This window comes from Dipteris shenzhenensis, chromosome 22, assembly GCF_047967505.1.
Source record: "Dipteris shenzhenensis isolate YYH24624 ecotype China chromosome 22, Dip_SZ_1.0, whole genome shotgun sequence".
Lineage (NCBI taxonomy): Eukaryota > Viridiplantae > Streptophyta > Polypodiopsida > Gleicheniales > Dipteridaceae > Dipteris > Dipteris shenzhenensis.
In genome coordinates, this window is record NC_141617.1 from 3,961,878 (window position 1) to 3,983,976 (window position 22,099).

General features: G+C 43.5%; 1 protein-coding gene across 1 annotated transcript in view; it reads right to left on the reverse strand.

The window, feature by feature from the left end:
- Positions 1-20,064, reverse strand: part of LOC147887631 (autophagy-related protein 2-like) — a 35,860-nt gene extending 15,796 nt beyond the window's left edge. Inside the window, exons 1-4 of the mRNA XM_087393077.1 lie at positions 19,816-20,064; positions 18,194-19,278; positions 16,059-16,207; positions 15,508-15,827 (exon numbers count right to left, since the gene is read on the reverse strand). Of these exons, the coding sequence (XP_087249203.1) occupies positions 15,508-15,827; positions 16,059-16,207; positions 18,194-19,278; positions 19,816-20,046 (1,785 nt within the window). The 5' untranslated portion in view covers positions 20,047-20,064. The remainder of the gene's footprint in view (positions 1-15,507; positions 15,828-16,058; positions 16,208-18,193; positions 19,279-19,815) is intronic.
- Positions 20,065-22,099: the final 2,035 nt, after the last annotated feature.

Here is a 22,099-nt window from a genome sequence, read left to right on the forward strand (position 1 = left end):
TTTGGAAATTTTTTTGAACAAACTCATTCCAGATTCCATATACTGCTACCCATGTTCTCACACACACACACACGCGTCTATGTCTATGCAGGTATATATCTATATGTAGTAAATGTGCACATATACTCAGCATTACTTTTTTTTTTTTTTTTAATACTTAGGTATAAATCTCTCTCTCTCTCTCTCTCTCTCTCTCTCTCTCTCTCATTGGGAAAAAAGATAAGTCTGATTCTATTTCATTTGATAAAGGAAGCTAGAAGTGGTAAAATCTTACAAGTATCTAGGACCGGATTTTGAGGACAAATACAAATGGAATCTGTGTAGAAAAGCGGATACTTGGATGCCTAAAGGATTTGTTCAGCTTACAACCGCAGGAAATCAGATATCTGGAATTGAGTGAGGGTATGGATGTCAAGTATGGCGCACAAATATTGCAAAAGAAATGTGGACAGAATAGAGAGAATTCAGAAAAGGTTCCTAATAGAAGAGCTAGGGATCTTGAGGGTTAAGCAATAAGTCTCTTGATCTCTTGTATGTTCAAACTGAACATCCACACAGGCTAACAAAAATGCCCCGAGACTATTCCAAGCCTTGTTGCAAGTCGTACACCTGCTGAACGTACTCCAGACTGTACCGCATGTCATCACGGCTAATCCTGGCAGGGTCCCAAGTGTTGTTGCTTCTCCAAGTATGTACAAAACACCTCCAAGCAGCCAAGGGTGGTGGCCCTTTTCTGAGCAAAAACCTCCAAGCGTCCGAGCGAACGACAAAAAATTCACATTTCTACTTCAAAAAAAGGCATATTAGGGTATGTTACTAAAACCATGTTTCTTAGAGAAACTATATGTTTATAGTTAATTACCAAAAAAGCACATTTCCACTTCAAATGAGAATGTCTATTGTGTCCATAGATCTTGGCACAAAGATGGAGAACCTCATCTAACAATGACAATGACTTTCAGCATGGTGGATACTAGGATTGTAAAATTCGTTCTACTAAACACTCCTAAACACTTTAGAAATAGCCGACAAATTGTGTTCTACTAAACACTCTACAATGAAAATGAAGAAATAGAATGAATTTCCAAGGTAGTTTCTCTACTAACACTCCTTGAGTGTATTGCTAATCTTGAATCGAAATAGCGCGACAAATTGTGTTCTAGAATGAAAATGAAGAGATAGAAACTATTTCCAAGGTAGTTTCTCTACTAACACTCCTTGCTAATCTTGAATTGCTCATAAAACCTCACTCATACAATTTTTTTCAGAGGAAGTGCAACTTCGTAGCCAGGAACATCTCTTGGATGTGCTGGCCACATGAAAGCCTATGTGTTGCCCATGTGGCAGCCCCATCTCCCTTACATGGCAGCCAATGTGCTGCCTATAGCAGCCCCATCCTACCCTGGTCCACCTCCCCCATGCTCTCCTCATATGGGGGCTCACAACTGGCAAGTTGACCATCTAATGTCCAACAGAACTTAGCTGACCCTCTACAGTCTTTCATTGGAGACAGGATGGCTCGTAATTTTGTTTCAACGTCCCAATAAGTTTAGGCTTGTCCCTTGAAGTTATGTCTAGAACTCTCTAGACCTTGTAGTTGGTACTTGCTTTTTTTACAATCACTTGTTCCTTGTGGGTGTTGATGCCTGCTTAGAGGTCCCACCCCTCAGTTCATTGTATCACATTCGTTTAGTCTTATAAACCCCTTGGTTTTCAGAAGACTTCTAATAAACTCTCTCTCTCTCTCTCTCTCTCTCTCTCTCTCTCTCTCTCTCTCATGCTTGCCATACGTACGTACCCTTCCTCTCCTGTACTTGCTTGCCGTACATGCTCTCCGTACCTCACGGTACCTGCTCTTTGTACCTTTCTATTGTACCTGCAGTACGTAACAGCAACTCGTCGTGGGTACGTACGTAACACTCTTTACTTGCCGTAGGTAACTTTTGCCCATCCGTACCTATTCATGTTTCGTCCGTACCTACCTGCCTCATTCGTACCTACACATCTCTCTTCGTTCGTACAGTGTAGCAGAGCAGTAGCAGCAACAAAGCAGAGTAGGGTTCGACGTCACCCCAGGCTGAGCGGAGCCCTTGGCTCAGCTTAGGGGGTTAGCTTCAGCAAAAGGGTTTATCAAAGTCTGCATAGGCCACCATGGAATTCCCGAAGATGAAGATTTTGCCACTACACCGATAGAAAGCCCTCTTACTCTGATGTTGCAACCTCGACATCGACACCCAACCCCTATGCATTGGATTGCAAGCAGAGGATTGGATCTGATCCATAGGAGCAAATATACTTTCTACAACAAGAAGTAAGAGAGCTCAAACTTATCGTTGCAGCTTTTGATAGGAAAGTGAAGAAGATGGCAGGAAATGGTAAGCAAGAAATCATTGCAAAGGCCATACAAAAGTGCAACACATCTCCACCAACACCAACACTTGTCTACACGGTCAAAAATTTTCACCGCTCAAGTTCAGCCAAACAAGAGATGGCCACTGTGGCCAACAACAAAATCAACAAACAACATCATTATGTAAAGTAAAACAGTAGGAAGCCAAAGTGCATAATAAGAAAATATTACGCATTGGAGGGCTGTCAGAAGATTGCCTGGGCTGCTTTGATGATGATGAAGGATACAATGAAGAGGAGAGAATCACATGCCTAAAGAAGGAGGTAGTACAAGTTGAATGGGATGCAAATAATGTTAATTGTATCACTAGAAAGGGAAAACAGCTACAAGTTTGTTTCTGTGAGAGGGCAAGAAGAGTAAAGATTCTCTGCCAGACAAACAAGCTGAAGGGTACACAGGTATGGATATATGAGGACTCACTCCAACTCAGCTCAAACAAAGGAATATCGAACTTACTAAAATGAAGGATGCATGCAAAGCTGGAAAATGGGCAGTCTACAGACATGGATTGGCATTACTTAGAGATTTCAAATCTAAACGTAAAGACCCTCAGTCTTAAACTGATGTTATAAAGGCCATTTTATGATAGGACTAGAATTTAGATATAGGCTATAATAGCCTCAAGCTGAGATGCCATGTGCACTCCTCGACTCTCTGGTTTATCTAGATGTTGTAAATCATATGACATTTTGCATTTTGTCCCATAGGCCCATGAGGCCTCCCGTGGACGTTAATATGACTTTGTTTCTTTCTTTGTTTCTATTTTGGAACATCGCAACAAGGTACTAGATTCAGCACACAAGGTAGCTCTACAAGCACTCACTACATGAAGTTTGTAATATTTTCTCTCACTAGATGTAAGGGATCACTATTAGTTGATAGTGATCGCCAATCCCATAGATCCTGAAGGGTCTCCCGCGGACTTTCATATCATATCTCATCATCATCATCTCTCTCTCTCTCTCTGTCTCTCTCTCTCTCTCTCTTACACACACACACACACACACACACGGATATTGATAAGATTGTATGCTCAGGAAGTTCAATGCGCTCACCTCCCTAGGGTTCCCACTTCCCCTCTCATGGAGATACTCCCCACCACCCCCACATACGCTCAAGGCCATTGCCATCCCCTGCCCTCCCAAACAAAAGCCTTCCCTGTCTGTGCAGTTAGGGACCTTACTTTAAGTCCCTTCATCTTTGCCATGCTGTTGTCTCCCAACCTGAACCCCCTAAGCCCTGTCAAGCCACCATTACCTCTTCACTGAACTACTAGAGCCCCATCCCTACCAGGACACTTGTCAAACATGAACAAACACCCATCCATGTGTGAACAAGTAGGTATGCTTAACCCTTAACAAGCCCCATCGTCAGAGCATCAATGCCCAAACCTGTCAAAGAGTTTGATCAATTCGAGTTCCTATGCAATCGGATGTCAACTCATTCTCAAAAGCTCCTTGGCTTTTATACAAGAAAACTTCCCCATACACCCTTCCCTTCAAGGAGCACCTCCTCCGCCCACCCCAACGTGTTGTAAATACACTTCGCGAGGCATTATAAGGACGATACCAGGCATAAATACTTGAGGTACTCTATCTTCTTCTTTCACCTCCATGTTGAAATTGTTACAATATGCCATCAACTGAGGACACAAGTGATGAAAGACAAATGAAGGACTAGACATGTTTACTTTCAAGAAAGGAAATGAAATGGTCAAGAACAAGAAAATGGAGCAGGCCAATACGTAAAGGCATATGAAATGTTATTTGCAAGAATTGAAGGCACAGCATGCCAGGGTGCTTGCCAAGGCTAGCACCCTATGACTCAAATGCCCATGAGATCCTAAGGAAGAAATATGCCGTCCTCATAAAGTGCATTGACAATTGACTAGCAGCCAAGGAGACGCATTGCAAAAAACAAAAAAGATTCAGAGGCTAAGCTCAGATGCATGAAAGAGGCATTGCCATGGGCATAGGTTATTCGCAAACATAAACCTCGTCAAATAAGGAACTTTAGTGAAACCCTCCAGAGACGAACATTATCTTTCACACACCTCAAAAAAGGACCCTGCTAGGGCTATGCATTACTTTCAAGTTTCTACATATGAAAAGGAAACTTGGACCTCCAGAGGAGCACATGGATCCTGGGGCATGGCCCGGCTATTCAGAGAAGAACATTATCTTTCACACCCCTCAAAAAAGGACCCTACTAGGGCTATGCATTACTTTCTACATATGAAAAGGAAACTTGGACCTCCAGAGGAGCACATGGATCCTCGGGCATGGCCCGGCTATTCCGTTCACAAATATAGCCATACATTATAATGATTGGTTGAGATGAGCATGCACTGGACACTCCTATTGAGCACCCAAAAATTGGGGGGGGGGGGGGGGGGGTAAGGTAGGGGAGGAGGAAGTGGCAACCTTGTCATAGGTGGATTTCGATGAAGGCCTGGCTCACTCGGAAGGGCTCCCTAATGATGGGGAGCTTGATAGGGAATGGAGAGACCATGTTGCAGCCTTATTGGAGCTAGTCCGCAATGCCCAGAGAGACAGACTCTTATTTGGCATCCTAAGGTTCAAGACTGAGAGGGGCACATCCTAGGAGCCAAGAAGCTTGGCTAGAACTAACAGGACGATCCATGACAATTGTTGCAGGTGTCCTTCTTGTATATCACCCTTAATCATAGACGATTTCAGATAGCGTCCTCCTCTTGGACAACATCTCACTCGAGGTAGTAGCTCAAGCAACAATTACCACACAAAGTTCTTCATAGATACTGGTCACAACTTTGGTCCACTCTCTGGTTCTAGAAGATTTCATACTTCTTATAACCATGGTGCAGGGAGGTCTTACTATTGGCTGAACCAAATGATATAAATACCTTGCAAGCGAAATGGGAGCAAAGTACAAAGAATTCTAGGAAGAGTACTAAGCATCATGAGTGACACACACATAGGATATGTACATCTCATTCACACACACGCTTCCTTTTTTTTAGTGAAATCATTCACACACACATTCTTTTTGTAAAAGAGATTTCATTCAGGAAAATGTACATTCATAGCTGTCCAAAGTAGGACAGATACAACTCAAAACTAGAAACAGTAATAAAAGACGTCCAATTGGGCCTGAGGAAGGTCTCCATTGGAAAAAGCATCTTGAAAAGACCGAAACAAAGAAGCTCAAAAATAGGGAAAGAGATCCCTAGAAGAGTGCTCATACAGTCGAATGGTACGAGCACGGTACAATGACTAGAGAGCCCAATAGCAGCACAGGAGAAGAACTAATCATAATCTGGCATTGGAGCATGTCTGCCAAATAACCAAAACTACTTGCCAACTATCATCAATATAAAGAGAAAGTCACAAACCCTAGGACAGGTCCAGAAAAGTGTACGACCATCTCACGCAGATGAGAAAAAGTAGGGCAAGCCGAAGAAGGAATTGCCCGGCAGCCATTCAAGATCCCACTGGTACAGCCCCAACCAAGCAGCGCCAAAGGAAACACACTACTTGATAGGAAGCTTACTGCTCCAGATGCCGCAAAGAGAATTGTTCCACCAAGAAAGAGACTTATTCAGAGTAAAGTGCACTGTGCATCCCGACACAGGCTAGATCGAGAAGAAGACAATCATGTGTTGTGTAGATATCGGGGCCAGTGACGTTGATGGGGTGCACGCATCGTTGAAGGAAGGCTTTTCCGACAAGATTCGTAAGGCGTCCATGTGGGTGTCACGGCGACGTTTATTTTCTGCGTAGGCATCACAGAGCTGAGCACTTGCAGGGTTGCTGAGTTGGCGCTGATGCCATCTGCTGACTTGGCACACACGTGGCAGACAAGTGGTCTTGACATGTGGCCGACGTGGCAGCCAGCTCAGATGTTGAAGTGGCATACACAGGTCAGCTGACTAGGCACACATGTGTGGATGACGTGGTCTAACAGTGACACGTGGGAGTTGATGTGGCGCTGACGTGGCAGACACATGCATGCTGACTTGCCAGTTAATCACACCAGCTAACCAGACTAGTTAACCAAATCACGGTTGGTTAACTCTGGTTAAGGATACACTTATGTCAACCAGTCAGGTTAGTCTAACCAGTCAGTTGCAACTAACCAGACCAGACTAGTTCAGTTAACCAGATCTTAGTTTGGTTCAGTTACATACCAACTGACCTGTTCACCTAACCAGACCAGAGAAAGTCAGTCTGGTTAGTGTAACCAGTCGGTTACTCATCCAGTTACTGTTTATTTAAAACAAAAAGGCAGTTACAGAGACAGTTTTTGCCATCAGTTTCCACCTATCTGTCAGTCATTTCCTGTCAGAAAATCAGCAAAAAACAGAGAAAAATCAGATATTTGCAAAGGTAAAAGAAATGCATGCCTTTGTGCACAAAGAAGGGGAAACAGATGCATTTTGAGTGCTTTTTGCAATAGCCAGAAAGGGGTAACACTGAAATTGATGCTCCTTGAGTTGACAGCCAGTTTGTGGCAAGAGTTGGGGCTAAGTTGAGAGTGCATTACCCCTCTTGTTGAGGTACTTTCTCCTTGAAAACAAAGGCTAAGTGCATCAGTTGCATACACAGTGTGTGTGAGAGTTTGCAAATCTCAGATAAGTTGCAGTGATGGCTTCACAGCAGCATGCCCAATCATCCCATGAGGGAATGGCAGAGACTGATCAGGTTCAGCAGGTAGAGGGTATGCAAACAAATACAGAGAATGCCTACAAACAGCTGATTACTCAGATAGCAGAGGCAAGAAGCGACCCTTTGTTTCGCAGGATGGTACAACCTCTCTTTGAGGAAGAGCCAGAGAAGCCTCCCTCTGGATCAAATCAGGAAGAGATGGGCAAAAAGAGATCTTTGAGTCCTATTCCTCTTTCCACAGATGATGTATCACGAAAGAGTAAAAAGTCTCGCTTTAAGGACAGCAAAAAGAGGAAAAGAGAAGATCCTTTTTCCACGAAGAAAAAGGCTAAGCATCATCATAGTTCTTCTCGTTCTTCGTCTTCTTCTAGCTCTACCTCTTCATCCTCCTCGTCATCTTCTTCTTCTAGATCATCAAAGCCAAAGCATAAGAAGAAGAAGAAGAAGTCTAGCAAGAGAGCAAAGACTAAAGAGTTCAAAGATGGTGGGAAGTCAGTGAGATTTGCCACATATAATGGCCAGTATGGTCAAGCCGAGAAATGCAAATTCATAAGGCAATTTGATGCTGCCTTTAGTTTGGAAAATTTCAGTGAGTCTTCGAAACTTCATATGGTTGGTTTGCATTTGACTGGTACAGCCAATGCATGGTGGATAGCCCAAACTGCTAATTATATAGCTGCCAAGAAAGGGAAGGGCTTCAAGAAAGCCTTTTGCAAACAATCATTCCGCAGTAGCTCCGGGACCATGTCCTCCTTGGTTGGGAAAGTATGCATATGGGTGCACAAGATATAGTTGAGTCTTATAATCAGAAATTTTGGGACTCATATTTGCAGGTTTCACCTTTCAAGAAAGTCTCAGACAAGACTCAACTCAGGAAGTATCGAGCACGACTCACTCCAAAGATACAGGCCCAAGTGAACACTAAGGAAGATATTTCAGATCTTATGCATCCAGCCAATGTGGCTAGTCTTGTGTATATGCAGGGTCCTACTACTGTGCCTTCACTACAGGCAGGAATACCGAGGGATAAAAAGCCAGTGACCCCCAAGTCTGAGACGAGAGTTTCCCTAGGCTCACTCAAAAGAGGGGATTTCAGCCTCAAAAGCCGAGGGGAAACCAAGTACAAAAGTCCTATAAGGGAAGACCGTAGTTTACCCCTGAACAGATTGAAATTTTCAGAAAAGAGGGTAAATGCATAGATGCGGCAAAGAGGGGGATGTGGCTGCCCAGTGCCCAGAAAAGCCTTCAACTCCGAAGGTAAAAGAGGCAGAGAAGCCACGAGGACCGCATAAACCAATGGCAGGAGGGATTCCTAATGTACTGAGGCGTGTGTCAAACCCAGAGGACTGAGAGTTGCTGCTATCATGGAGTAAAATCAGAGACCAGCAAGCACTGATTTGTTTGATCCTGGGGCTCTATATTACTTTATATCAGAGGATTTAGCCCTGAGGCTAGAAATAAAGACGGAGGAGTTGGACAGGGCTCTAGATGCTGACCAGATATTCTGTGGGAACCCTGGGCTAGTCACTCCCTTAATAGGGAAGCTCCATCTTCATGTACAAAGATATGTTAGCACGCAAAGCGTGCAACGTGTGCACCGGGTATGGGGGGTCCCAAGCCCTGCCCCCTAGCCATGCAATGCCCCTCTCTTCTCCCAAAAAATCCTGGGAGGGATGAGAGAGAGAGGGCAAACAAGTATTTTATATTCAAGCCCCCCAAGGGGGCACCAATGCATATGGGATTAGTCTCCCATCAAATTGCCACATGTCGACAACGAGCTAGCTCCACACACAAACCATGCTCCATTTTAGCCAACCGAGGGGTGAAGACCACCACCTCCAACACCCCTCTGTGGACAAACCTCGAGGTAAACAAACCATGGAGCTGAGCAAACCTGGTCACAAACAAACACAAGACTGGACCACCAAACAAAGGCCAGTTGCCACCAAACACCACGAGTAGCACAGGTGCCAAAGTCCACAAAGAGGTACACGTGTCAGGAGTCATCAAGAGCTGTTGCCGCCACAGTCATCATGAAGTCACACTTCAAGTCGCCACACGCATCGTGACAATCTGCTGGTGTTGCCCACGCGGGGGCCGTGCCAAAATTCTGCACAGTCCGCAGTCTAATCGACTGCTCTGAGACCATGTTAGCACGTAGAGCGTGCCACATGTGCACCGGGTATGAAGGGTCCCAAGTCCCGCCCCCTAGCCATGCAATGCTCCTCTCTCCTCCCAAATAATCCAGGAGGGATGAGAGATAGAGGGCAAACAAGTCTTTTATATTCAAGCCCATCCAAGGGGGCACTAATATATGGGATTAGTCTCCCATCAAATTGCCACATGTCGACAACAAGCTAGCTCCACACACAAACCATGCTCTATTTTAGCCAACCGAGGGGTGAAGGCCACCACCTCCAACAAGATATGTGGATCACGAAGACTTCTTCATCTCTCCATTGAAACATCACGATGTGGTTTGAGTATGCCTTGGTTCCAACGCAAGGCAGTGAAGTTGACTCTTCCTTAGAGTGTTGGAGTTTGTACATAGGGGCAAAACACGCCGCACGGCGTCTAGTTGCCAAAAATAAAGAGGAGACTATCCCCATTGTATCAAATAGTTCGGTTGAAAAGCAATAAAGTGTGCAGTTTCAGCTTACATGGTTTTTGTAAAGAGAGAGATGTTGAAATGCATGCTGAAATAAGTGAGGCAGATCAAAATAAATTTCAGTTTCTTGAAAACTTTTAAAATTGTTTTTCCGATGCTTTGCCAAGGGAGTTGCCCCCTGAGAGACTTGAAGATCATGGCATAGAACTCATTCCTAGTACTAAGCCACCTAATAGGCTCCCATATAGAGTTAGTGCAACTCAGCGAGAAGAGATTATGGCCCAGGTGCAGGACTTGCTGTCCAAGGGGCTGATTCAGCCCAGTTCTCCTCCTTTTTGCTCCCCTCTACTGCTTGTACAGAAGAAAGATGGTTCGTTCCGTTTGTGCGTCGATTACAGCGCACTAAACAAAATGACCATCAAGAATAGATTCCCTATTCCGCGCAGTGATGATGTGCTGGATCAATTAAATGGGGCTTTAGTTTTCAGCAGGATAGACTTAAAGAGTGGTTATCACCAAGTGAGGATACAACCTCAGGATGTGCATAAGACAGCGTTCCTTGGGTTGTATGAGTATCTGGTGATGCCTTTTGGATTGACTAATGCCCCAGCTGCTTTCAATAGAATGGTATCTTCCAACCCTACAGACAGTTCATGGGTACCTTCTTCGATGACATTATTGTCTTTTCTAAGTCCAAAGAAGAGCACAAGGAACATCTTGCTTTAGTTTTCCAAGAGCTGTGAAATCACCAGCTCTATGCAAACAGCAAGAAGAGTGAAATTTTCTTGGGAGAGATCCATTACTTGGGACATACAATATCCAAAGATGGAATACGGATGGATCCTGCAAAGATTCAAGCCATTCAAGAATGGCCAGAGCTGAAGACTATGCATGAAGTCCGCAGTTTCCTAGGCCTGTGTTCTTACTACATAAGATTTAACAGGCATTTTGCGGACATAGCCACTCCACTTCACAACCTTACCAAGAAAAATGCAGCTTTCACATGGGGAATCCCACAAAATAAAGCATTCACCACACTCAAAGAGAAGCCGATGTGGATTGTGATGCTTGTGGGAAATGTGTTGGCATTGCATTGCATCAGAATGGTCATGTAGTGGCCTATGAGAGTAGGAGACTCCGGGATAAAATGCCTATTTTTCAAAAGTAGTGGACATTTCATGAAGTTCAAACTCACCTGTCTTTACCTAATGCTAATGCAATTGAGATAAAATAATATCTTCATGCCTAATCTATCACATTGAAATCCATGTTATTAACTTCATCTCGTCACGTAATACCTTAAGGGCCATGTCTAACCTCATACCCATTGATGTCAAAAGGCAACCCTCATCATGGTTTTTGTATATCTATCTATCTATCATATGTGTGTGTGTGTGTGTGTGTGTAGATAGATAGATAGATCTACAAAACCATATATCAATATTTTTGGGAATCTATGAGAAAGAGTTGTTGGCTATAATTCATGCCATCCATTCATGGAAGCATTATCTTTTGGGTGTAGACTTTAGAGTTAAAACACATCACCAAAGTCTGGGATACTTCTTGACTCACACGAAGCTCTCCGAGAAGCACATGAAATGGGCAAACATGCTGTCAATGTATAATTTTCAGATTATCCATACTCTGGGAGTTCGGAACAGTGTGGCAGATGCCTTGTCTCGAAGACCCCAAGTCAACAATGTAACTATTGCTTATCATTAGGATCTGGAAGAAATGAGGGAGCAATATGCTAATGATGCAGATTTTGGTGAAATTCTTCAGCAAGTGCAAGAAGTTCCCTGAAAGATGGGTATCTAATGAAAGATGAATGCCTATGCATCACCCAGGAGATAAGAAAAAAGATTTTGGAGGAATGCCATCCACCTCCTTATGCTGGGCATAGAGGAATTACAGTAACAACTCAAGCAATAGAGAGGTATTTCTTTTGGCCAGCGATGCAAAAAGATATACATCAGTTTGTTACAGAATGCCTTACCTGTCAGAAAGTGAAATATGATAGTCGCAAGGCACCTGGCCTACTTATGCCTCTTCCCGTGCCTCAGGCACCGTGGGAAAGTATTGCAATGGACTTCATTTTTTATTTGCCAGATCAAAGTCAGGGAATGATGGGATTTGGACTATCATTTTTTATTTGCCAGATCAAAGTCAAGGAATGATGGGATTTGGACTATCATTGATAGATTCAACAAGCAAGCTCATTTCACTCCGGTTCGCAAAACTATTAAGGCAGATCATATGGCTAAGCTTTTCATGGCACAGATCTTTAAGCACCATGATATGCCTAAGTCCATTGTCAGTGATCGAGATCCCAGAATGACCAGTCTATTCTGGAGAGCTTTATTTGCTAATATGGGGACGAAACTGAATTTTTCTTCTTCCTTCCATCCCCAGACAGATGGTCAAAGTGAGGTAGCAAATTCAACGGTGTTGGATATGCTGAAATGCTACGTGGATGACCAAGGTTCAGACTGGGAAAAGTACCTACCATTGGTGGAGTTTGCTTACAATAATACAGTTCACAGCTCCACAGGGAAAGCCCCCTTTGAGGTCATCTATGGGAAGGTGATTCTGCCACCTATCCTGAGGACCACAGATGAAATATTTGCAGCTGATCAGTTTGTCAGAGACCTCCAGACAGCCTTCAGCCAAGTCCAAACAGCAATTGAAAGGTCTCAAGAAAAGCATAAGAGAGCTGCAGATAAGCATAGGAGACAGTTAGATCTCAAGGAAGGGGATTGGGTGCTTTTGAAGTTCAAAAAGGCTAGGCTCCGCAAGCAACAAAGTGTGTATGGTGTGGCAGCTATTGTATGTGGAGGCACATTGAATATTGAAAAGAAGGTCATCACAAAAGCCACACAAAAAGCTTTTGTCAAAGCGTACTTGTAATAGCGTACTTGTAATACAAATACGAACGTTAAATTCTACATTTCAGATGTGAAAAGGCAAAGATAGCAGCACATATACAATATACACACTGTTCTTTATCACAACGAGTTAATCCCTTCAACCATGTATCCAGTTGTTGGAAAACACACCTACACTTGACTGTAGCAAAGCATAGCACGTAGTTAGGATAATGTCCTTTATGCACACTGTGGAGCCCAATATTGGAGGTATGCACACTGTGAAGCCCAATACTGGCCCAAGGGCTGCTCCTGCACTACTAAAGATTGCCCCCACAATGGGGGCTTTTAGCGGGCTAGAAAGTCCTCTATCTGCCCGATCAGACCTACATCTGGCCGACTCAGTCAGGCACCCAGTCTGTGAATTAAGACTACAGAGGCGATGGCTATCTCTAGACTCTCTAGGTGCAAAGGGTCATGATTCTCTAGACTCCTCAACGGCTCATGCCTAATGCATTGTAAGAAACAAGGAAATATACATGCCTAACCTTGCAAAAGATATCAAATGAGTACGATACTATATACAAGCCTTAATGTGAGTAAAATTAAGGGCAAACAAAAGGTGTATGCAAAGTTATCTCCCATATATTATGGACCTTTCAGGGTTACAAAAGAGATTAATGAGGTTGCATAAAGGTTGGCATTGGCAAAGCATGGGAGGATTCACAATGCCTTTCATGTGAGTCTTCTAAGGAAATTTTAGGGGCGAGAGGCTACAGAGCCGGTAATAGAGGATCCACCAGAAGTGGATGAACTGGAAGAGGCCCTTCAACAAATTGTGTACCATACTGTACGCAAAGGTTCTCAGGGCAATGAATTTTACACATACCTTGTAAAGTTCAAGAATTACTCGGCATTGGATGCTAGGTGGATGGATGAAGACATGTTGTCTGATCATCCACAGCTTTTGGATATTTACAGAAGAAGCCGAGGGGATATCACCAAGCTGTAAATACTCCAAAGTCAAATTTCTAGTTGACCATTTATTGATCATAATTATTAAGTTCTTCATTTATTTAATTATGTTCAAAGAGTTGTATTTATTTGGTCAAAGTATTGACTTCGGTCAAAGATACTTAACCACAGTTAAGTAAGCCTAACCTCGGTTAGGAAGACTTGGCTTCGGCCAAGATAGTTAACCACGGTTAAGCAAAGAACCAAAGTGCTGACTTCAGTCAGAGAGTGTTGCCTTCGGTCAACAAGACCTTCGGGGAGGTCCAGCCCGACAATTTGTCTTGGGCCCTAGTGCTCCGTGTCTGTGTGTGTGTATGTGTGTGTGTGTGTGTGTGTGTGTGTGTGTGTGTGTGTGTGAGAGAGAGAGAGATTCTGAGAGTGTTGGCAGTGAATGAAGAATGAAGTTTGCATTGATTGAAGATTCCAAAGCATGAGGCATTGATGCCTACTGAAGTGTGAGGCATTGTCAATTGATGCCTAACAGGCTGTATAATGCCCTTGATGCCAAAGAGAGGTTGGTTGCTCACTCAGAGTTTGTTCCTTGTTGTGAGCCGTGTTTGGAGAAGCTTCGTTGGTAGGGTGGACCACAGTGGATGCTTGCAGTCCAAGTTCATGTTTCTGAGGTTGCAGGCAGACTAGCTATGCTCTCACCCATTGTTTGGGTATTTCAGTGAATCAGTAGACACCTGTGGCACTCTGGGGAGTTGTGTGACCCCGTTTAGACTGCTAGCAACAACTCCAAGTTTTATGCAGGTGTTTGCACAGAGATGGATGCCTATTGCCATTGGGGTGTGAGAGCAGAGCCCAGTAGGGTTAATGCTTGGGAAACTGATGCCCACTGAGAGTGGGAAATGCAATGAATGCAAATGAGATTGAACTCACTGTGTAATCTATTTGCAGGTCTCTCCATTTGATAAAGAAATACCGAAAGGGGCGCCATCGGTTTGGGGCAACCTGTGTCCATTTTTTGAGCAGAAGCACTCTAGCTCCCCATCCATCTGTTGTGCACTTACTGAACTGTTATTATGAGTAATACTTGCTGATGATTAGTAGTCACCTGCCCTTTGAATATTTCCGTGTGTGTGTGTCTACTTGTCATACATTGAAATCTTTTGATGATTTTTGTAATTGCATGCTCCCTCTTTGGAGACTGCTTCTTGTAATATAGAAACACATGGATTTACAGGTCTCTCCATTTAATAAAGAAATACCAAAAGGGGCGCCATCAGTTTGGGGCAACCTGTTTCCATTTTTTGAGCGGAAGCACTCTAGCTCCCCATCTATCTGTTGTACACTTACTGAACTGTTATTATGAGTAATACTTGCTGATGATTAGTAGTCACCTGCCCTTTGAATATTTCCGTGTGTGTGTGTCTACTTGTCTTATATTGAAATCTTTTGATGATTTTTGTAATTGCATGCTCCCTCTTTGGAGACTGCTTCTTGTAATATAGAAACACATGGATTTACCTTCTTTAGAAAAAGTGTGTGTGTGTGCACACACGCGCGCATGTATGTGTGTATATGCATGGAAATACACTTACATACATACAGTAAGCATCCACGTCTGCGTGTGCAGCTGATCATCATAATCTGTGTTCCCATTTCATTAAGCAAGAGATTGAATTTACCATTTTTCCCACCTCTAGTTGAGTGAATATTTCAAGCTGTATCCTCAAGGGTGGCTTAAACCCCATAACCTATCTGCATAGCAAAGTGCTCCATTACCACTACGCTGTTATGATTGCAATGAGCAGTGATTTCTTCATGCAATCTACATTAGCTCAGGAAGAAAGATTACATGTCTGTGGTTCTCACCATAAAGCCTTTCAAGAGGTAACCAATAGAGCATATGCACTAGAAAGAAAGAAATGATTGTCACAGTATCAGTTGTCCAAGCTCTTATTATGTCATGGAAAACTAAACTTGTGAAAACTTGTACGTATGTGGCATGTGGAAACTTGCCTGTATAAATAGTTCAATATCAGAAGAGCAAGCCTTGATATGATCGTTTCTCAAGTAATCAAGGCGTATCATGTTGATGTAATCTTTGGAGGTCCTCTTTCCATCTCTTGGAGAATTATAAGGAAAATAACACAACTTTCTATCCACAGATTGTGAGGAGTTCGAGTCCTTGCTGTCAAAGTCATTGTGACCAGCTACAGCTTCCATGTACTTTCCATAGGTAGCATTTGTATTCCTTCTCGTTGTCTCTTCTTCAGCTATAATGACAGATATCCCCGGCAGCTTGATCTTGAAATTATATTCAATATGCTGTGCTGAATCTGTCACAGGACAAATATTTGACATTGTAACACAGGAATAAACAAACTGACAAGATGTCAGTTTCACATGTCACGAACAAGCCCATGATGATTGTTTCAATTGTCCTTGAGCTATATGATGTATTGCATGCAAGTTTGCACCAACAGCCTAAAAGACAACATGTAGCTTTTCAATAGATGTACTTTTTGTAACTATAACTTGGAACAAAAAACATCTGGCTGAGAATATACCCTGAGATACCAAAACTGAGCCAGAGGCAAGGCTGGATGCTGCTGTGATGGAACTAAAGGCAGAACAGGTCCAGGTCCACAGGCCACTGCCACTTAAACTTGCCTGATTGCTCCTTGCTCCATCAAAACAATCAAAAAACTCTTCCGTACTACAAAAACCATGCCCGACTGTCAGAACAGAACTGAAAATCTTAACCTAATTTCTAAATTCTGAAATGCATCACAAGCTTCCTGAAGCTACACAAAGACGGTGGAAGCATCTATACAAGTCATACCATGCCCCTGCAAGGGAAGACCACAAAAGCTTTTGCCTTCAAATAACACTCCAAAGAGAACCCTGGAATTATCTCAAACTTGTAAAACTGCCCCATGTGTGGAACCAGATTTCCAAACATGCACTGTGACACCCCGCCAGGACATGTCTGCTCACCTCTCACTCTAACACATCCCTACAACTCCTCTATTGCATTGTAAAAATTTTGTAAAAACCTTTAATTCTATCAGGAATCCCATCTCATGCTTCAATGAATTCTTGTTAAATGCCACCATTGAGAAGAGAACCCTGTAGCAACACTGAAAGATTCTACAAACACCACCAAATACAAATCCAAAAGGATCCAATACGCTAATGTTGCATTGCAAAGGCTCATATGAGGGTTGGGAAAGGTTCGACATTGGGAGATTCCACCAGCCTCTTTGTATGGTCATCATTACCAAATTTTAAAAAAATCCTATTTGGCCAATCCTTGTCCTTCATTTGAGGAGGTAAAGGACACAGCAACAGCCATTTGCCTTAATCCACCCCATGCTCCTGTTGAGGAAGTTCCAGCACAGCAAAACAAATCCTCAAAGGATCTCTTCACAGACAGCGTCCCTGCACTACTCCTGAAGAAGGCAGAGGACAATTTATGCAGCTAGAAATGGTGCACCGGCTGTTCATGTCATGCTTTATCTATAGGGCCTGATTTATGGAGGCAGGAGCTGGAAATTCATGCTGGTTATTTTGGTTCATTTTTATATAGTGAACGTTTGGATTGTTTGTCATTCACATGTAGGACAAATCCGAACAGTTTTACAAAAAAAATCTCACCAATTTTAAAAGGCAATGTAACGTATCCTATCGGCTCCTGTGCTGAAAAGGCATGTTGCTGTAAGAACTCCTGGGAGTACCTAGATTCATGATTAATCTCCACAAGATATAAGTCATTTGTGGGCTTACATACCAATTATCTTAATATTGAGAAGAGCAAAGCTGGTAGACAACAATGTATGCATCAGTTCGTGGTCCCTCACAAAGAATGCCCTGTGAACCAGGCCACTCAAATCAACAAATATTTGTTCACACATGACTCACCTGTTCTCAAACCATACAAAAATGCAATGCACAGCTAATGCCAGCCACATGTCAACTCAGGAAAAAATATAATCCTTATCCAGACACGGGGGCTCATCTAACCTTTAGACTTGGTCAGTCAGTACCAGTCAACCAAATGACCAACATTGGTCAGTACCAGTCAACCAAATGACCAACATTGGTCAGTCACTACCAGTCAACCAAGTAACCGACATTGGACCAACAGGTCAATCAGCCAGATTGACCAGTGGGCCAGTCCACTGGTCCCCTTCTAAACATGGATCAGTCTCGGACAGGGATGTAGACAGAGCAAAACAAAAACGACCTTAACAACCTGAAGACTTGACTAAGCACTACGCCTGCAATTTTGTTTACTAATCCAGGTCCTGCATTTTAAGAGTCTCCACATGACTAGCATTGTCAGCTGCAGTGCCTAGATCCATCTGCAATAAAGATTTTCTGACACACTTTATACAGGTCCTGTGCAACTTACAAAATGGATAACCTTGATGCTTTTAAATCACCATATTTCATAATTGTCCTTCCCTTCCTTTTATTTGTTCGTTCATGTGTGTGCATGTGCGCACACTCTTAGATCAGAATTTGAAGGAAAATGGAACATGCGCTATATGTCAAACTGGATGAGCTTGCAAGCACCCAACAATAATCCAATCACCACCACGTTGACCATATCTTACTTGAAATGAAGCCACCTAATTGGTTCATGTTGCCTTAAAACAGAATTTCCAAAGATCAGAATTCTAGATTTCCAGAACCGTACCTTGTAGCAAAATCGGCTTCTGATATGATTTCCTTTTGTAAATAATAATCTCCATCATTCCAATGCACCCAATCAGGAGCAAAGCTTGTAGGCTTGGCGGGTTTATTCAGAGAACCAAGTGAATCTACACAGGGACCTGAGGCCAACTTGTCCTTGCTATCATCTGTTCCTTTGACGAAAAGCAAACCCTTACTTTTCAGAACAGTACTCTGGCTTGTGTCACAAGCTTGAGCAATTTCGCAAATGTTGTGATCACCAAAGGAACCAGCAACATCAAGCAGTTGCTGAATCTCATATCCAGTAACTCGTAATTTAACAAACGAAATATTTATGCTAGCATTCAGCTTCGGGATATCTAAGCAGCCACTTTTCCACGGTATGCTAAGTTGTACACATCCTGACAATCCCTCATCATTCACTAGAATTGGAACAGGTTCTCCAAAGGCCTTACCCTGTCCTGTCTTTTCACATAACGCACTGGAGAATTCACCACCGCCTCTCAGAACATCAAGAACCTCCAAAGTCATATGTTGAAACCTGACAGCCTTCGAAAGAACGGCCAACTCTGCATCAAGAGTGTTTTTTTTACTAGAATTGTCTCCATTAACTGAAGTGTAATCAACACCATATTCTGCAAATCCAACTCGAACAACTAGCATGCTGTGAGATACATCAGGGCTGCACTTTGAGCCCTTCTGTGCCAATGACCCCTTGGAGGAAATCGGGTGCTCCTCAAAAGCAACAATGGCATGCCGGATCTTAATACGCATGCCCAGAAGGAAGCTTTCGACCAGATTAGCAACCAGCTTAACTCCCTCCTGAACGGGCAAGTATGTACGACCCCCACCACTAGCCAAACCACCAAGCTCAGACTCTAATCCAACATGTCGTACTTGAGCAAAAGTTGAATCATTGAATGGAAGCGATTCATGTCTTAAACAAACATTCTCAGATACTTTTTGGGGAGCAAGTACAAGTTCGACTTCGTCCACCTCAATCTCAATTGCTGCTAGAGCTTTCCAATGCAATTTTAAGGTCACACTTCCCAAAGATCCTTCCTTTAGCACCACCGACAGACCTGCAAGCTGCACAACCACGTATGATTAACAACATGAGAATTTGTATACTCACTGCCCACAGATTCGTACTTTGCACAAAACGCCCAAAATGGGGATTTTCTCCTCTCTCTTTTTCCCAATTGTGTTATTTTGACGGGCAAATGAGGGGAAGGTGGACTACGGGGGAGGGCTATCCCGAGGGAGCATTTTGCGATCATTCTTATTGTATATAATTCACCAACACAAAAACAACGCGTAAGATCCACACTGCAAATTGTAAACCTCAAAAACAAAAGACAATTATCTTCGGCAACCGGGCAATACTTCACGGGAAAAACGTAATCGACATGTCCAATTTATCGGTGCAAAAACCAAAACGCAGTACCTCAAAATTTGTATTGAAATCAATGGGAACGTCACGTGTAGCAGAATTAAATTACTTTAAACATAATCAAAACTTCAAGCATGAACTCTAGATCGAAACCGCCATAACAGCAGCGCAGAAGTTAAGGAAAATGTGGCAATTGTGATGCATGGGCGCTGATAAAACTGGCAACAGCAGACCTGCTCATTGATGTAATCGGTGTTGAGGGAAACATCATTGAGTTGGACGAGGCCAGCGCGGAGCTGGACATCGAGCTGCTCCAAATCGAGGTCACCAAGGATGAAGCGACCGAAGCGCTTCTTGAGGAGGAATCTGCAGAGGTGTCTGGAAGCCCAGCGGGTGAACATGATGCTGAGCAAAACAAAAATGCAAACAAAGGCAAGGCCAAAGCATTGCAGAGGGGAAAGCATCAATCAATCTTGCATGATGGAAAGGCTCTCAATGTGTGTGTGTGTGTGTGTTTTTGTGAGAGTGAGGAAAAAAAAAAAAAGAGTGAGGGGGTGGAGATGGCAACATTTGAGACTGTCTATTTTGCTTTCGTACTCCACCCCCTTCCACATTCCCTTTCTTCCACGTGTCCCCTCCACATCTCATCTCATCACATGTATGGGGACACTTCGGCCTGTGTGTGTGTACACTGCCACATGTCGGTAAATCAATGGTCGTGCAAAAACAGAACTGCCCGTGCCAAGGGCAGCCAACCTCCCCTGCCCACCCACTGCATGCCCAGAGCTCACTTTTAGGCTGTTTGCACACCGCCGCAAAGCTGCCCGACAAGTGGGGCACCTAACATAATGGGATAGACGGGTAACTTTTACACATACACCCCGCCCACCCGAATCGCCTTGATGAAAATGCAACACACAATCCGCCGACTCGAAGCTTGGTTGTGGAGGGACCCTGAAACACTCTCTACACACATTGCTAGCAACCAAGATGGCTGCTCACAAAAGGGCGGTTTGCAAGCGTGAAATTGGCAAGAGAAAAATTTGAACGGATTTGTTGTGTAAGAGCTTGCTCTCCCACCAAGGAAAGCATCTATGTGTAAACAACATTTTTGGCTAACAGCAAAAATCGAACCTCTATCAGTCAATAGCAAGACATCTACCTTACACCACGTAAGCATCTTCTAGCTTGTGCATTTATGGTACTCTTTTTTAATATTCTAGTGTTTGCCTAGTGTGTATCATCCCTTTTCTGGCTTGGGTGGGCATCGAGCGGTGTTTATACGTATGTCATGGAGGGAAATTAGGATGGCTATTTTGGCACAGTAGTGGTAGCTCAAGCAATTGGGCGTTCGCCCACCTGAGCTAGCTGCCTACATTTTGATTCTTTCAAGAAGCCCCTTAGTGCTAGCAACATAGGCCACGGGTGGATGTGCCCTTTGTAGTAGCCATGTGAGTGTGACTCTGTGTGTGTGTGGGGGGGGGGGGGGGGGGGGGATGGCTATGTTGGATGTTTTTTGCTTGTTGGAGGAGCATATTGTGGATGTTTTTCCCTTCATGCATGACATAAACATCAATGCATCCCAAAGGTAGGGGAACAGTGTTGGATGGCAAACCTTGAGTGGGTTGGTCAAGCATAGGTCTAGGGGGGTTGGTAAATAAACTGCCATGTGGCAAGTTTGTATGTTTGGTGTGATTGTTGGACGTCTCTTCCTCATTCACGTAGATCAGCAGCTTCGAGTTCTCCCAAGGATTCACTCCGTGATCTAAGCATGTATTTGGTCAGGCCATTGCTATTAAGACGTCCCCGAGATGTATTTTGAAGCAGTACTTGAATAGAAGATATCTTTTTGGTTATCCTCTCCGGCGATTTCTTCTTCTTGTGTTATTTGAGGTTCCAACATTCGGTATCAGAGCAGTCGGTTTTTGAGGGCCGTGAAGCCTTTTTTTGATTGCATGCATGTTCGCAAAGGTCGTCTCTATCTGTGTGGATTCACAGTAGATCACCAGCGAGCTTCGTGAACCTATTGCATATATCCCAAGATGGAGTCCAAGGGCGAGGCAGTGAGGCTTGTGACCTTCATTGATTCAAATTTCCCTGCATGGCAAATAACAGATCGACTGTATCTCATGGAAAAGGGTCTATGGCTTGTCATTTCTGGTGCTGAGAAGGAAGACTCCGAGAGTAGTGAGAGTAGTGACTCATTGCAATGGGAGAGCTGGAATCTACGTGCCCTCGATGTTTTGGGCAGGGCTCTTGGAGCCAGGTACAATCATCACTTGGATTTGGCAACAAGTGCATCTGAAAATTGGAGAGCGCTTGAAGCCTTGTTTGGAGCTCAACTCAAAAATTCTAAGGTAATATTGAAGCGAGAATTTTTTAGTTTGAAGATGGAAAACGATGTGACTTTGGGAGAGCATTTAAGCAAGATGCGATCGATTCTCAGGCAGCTTCTTGATCTCAAAGTAAAGGTTGAAGATGACGATATTAAAGCTATCTTGCTCTCTAGTTTACCAC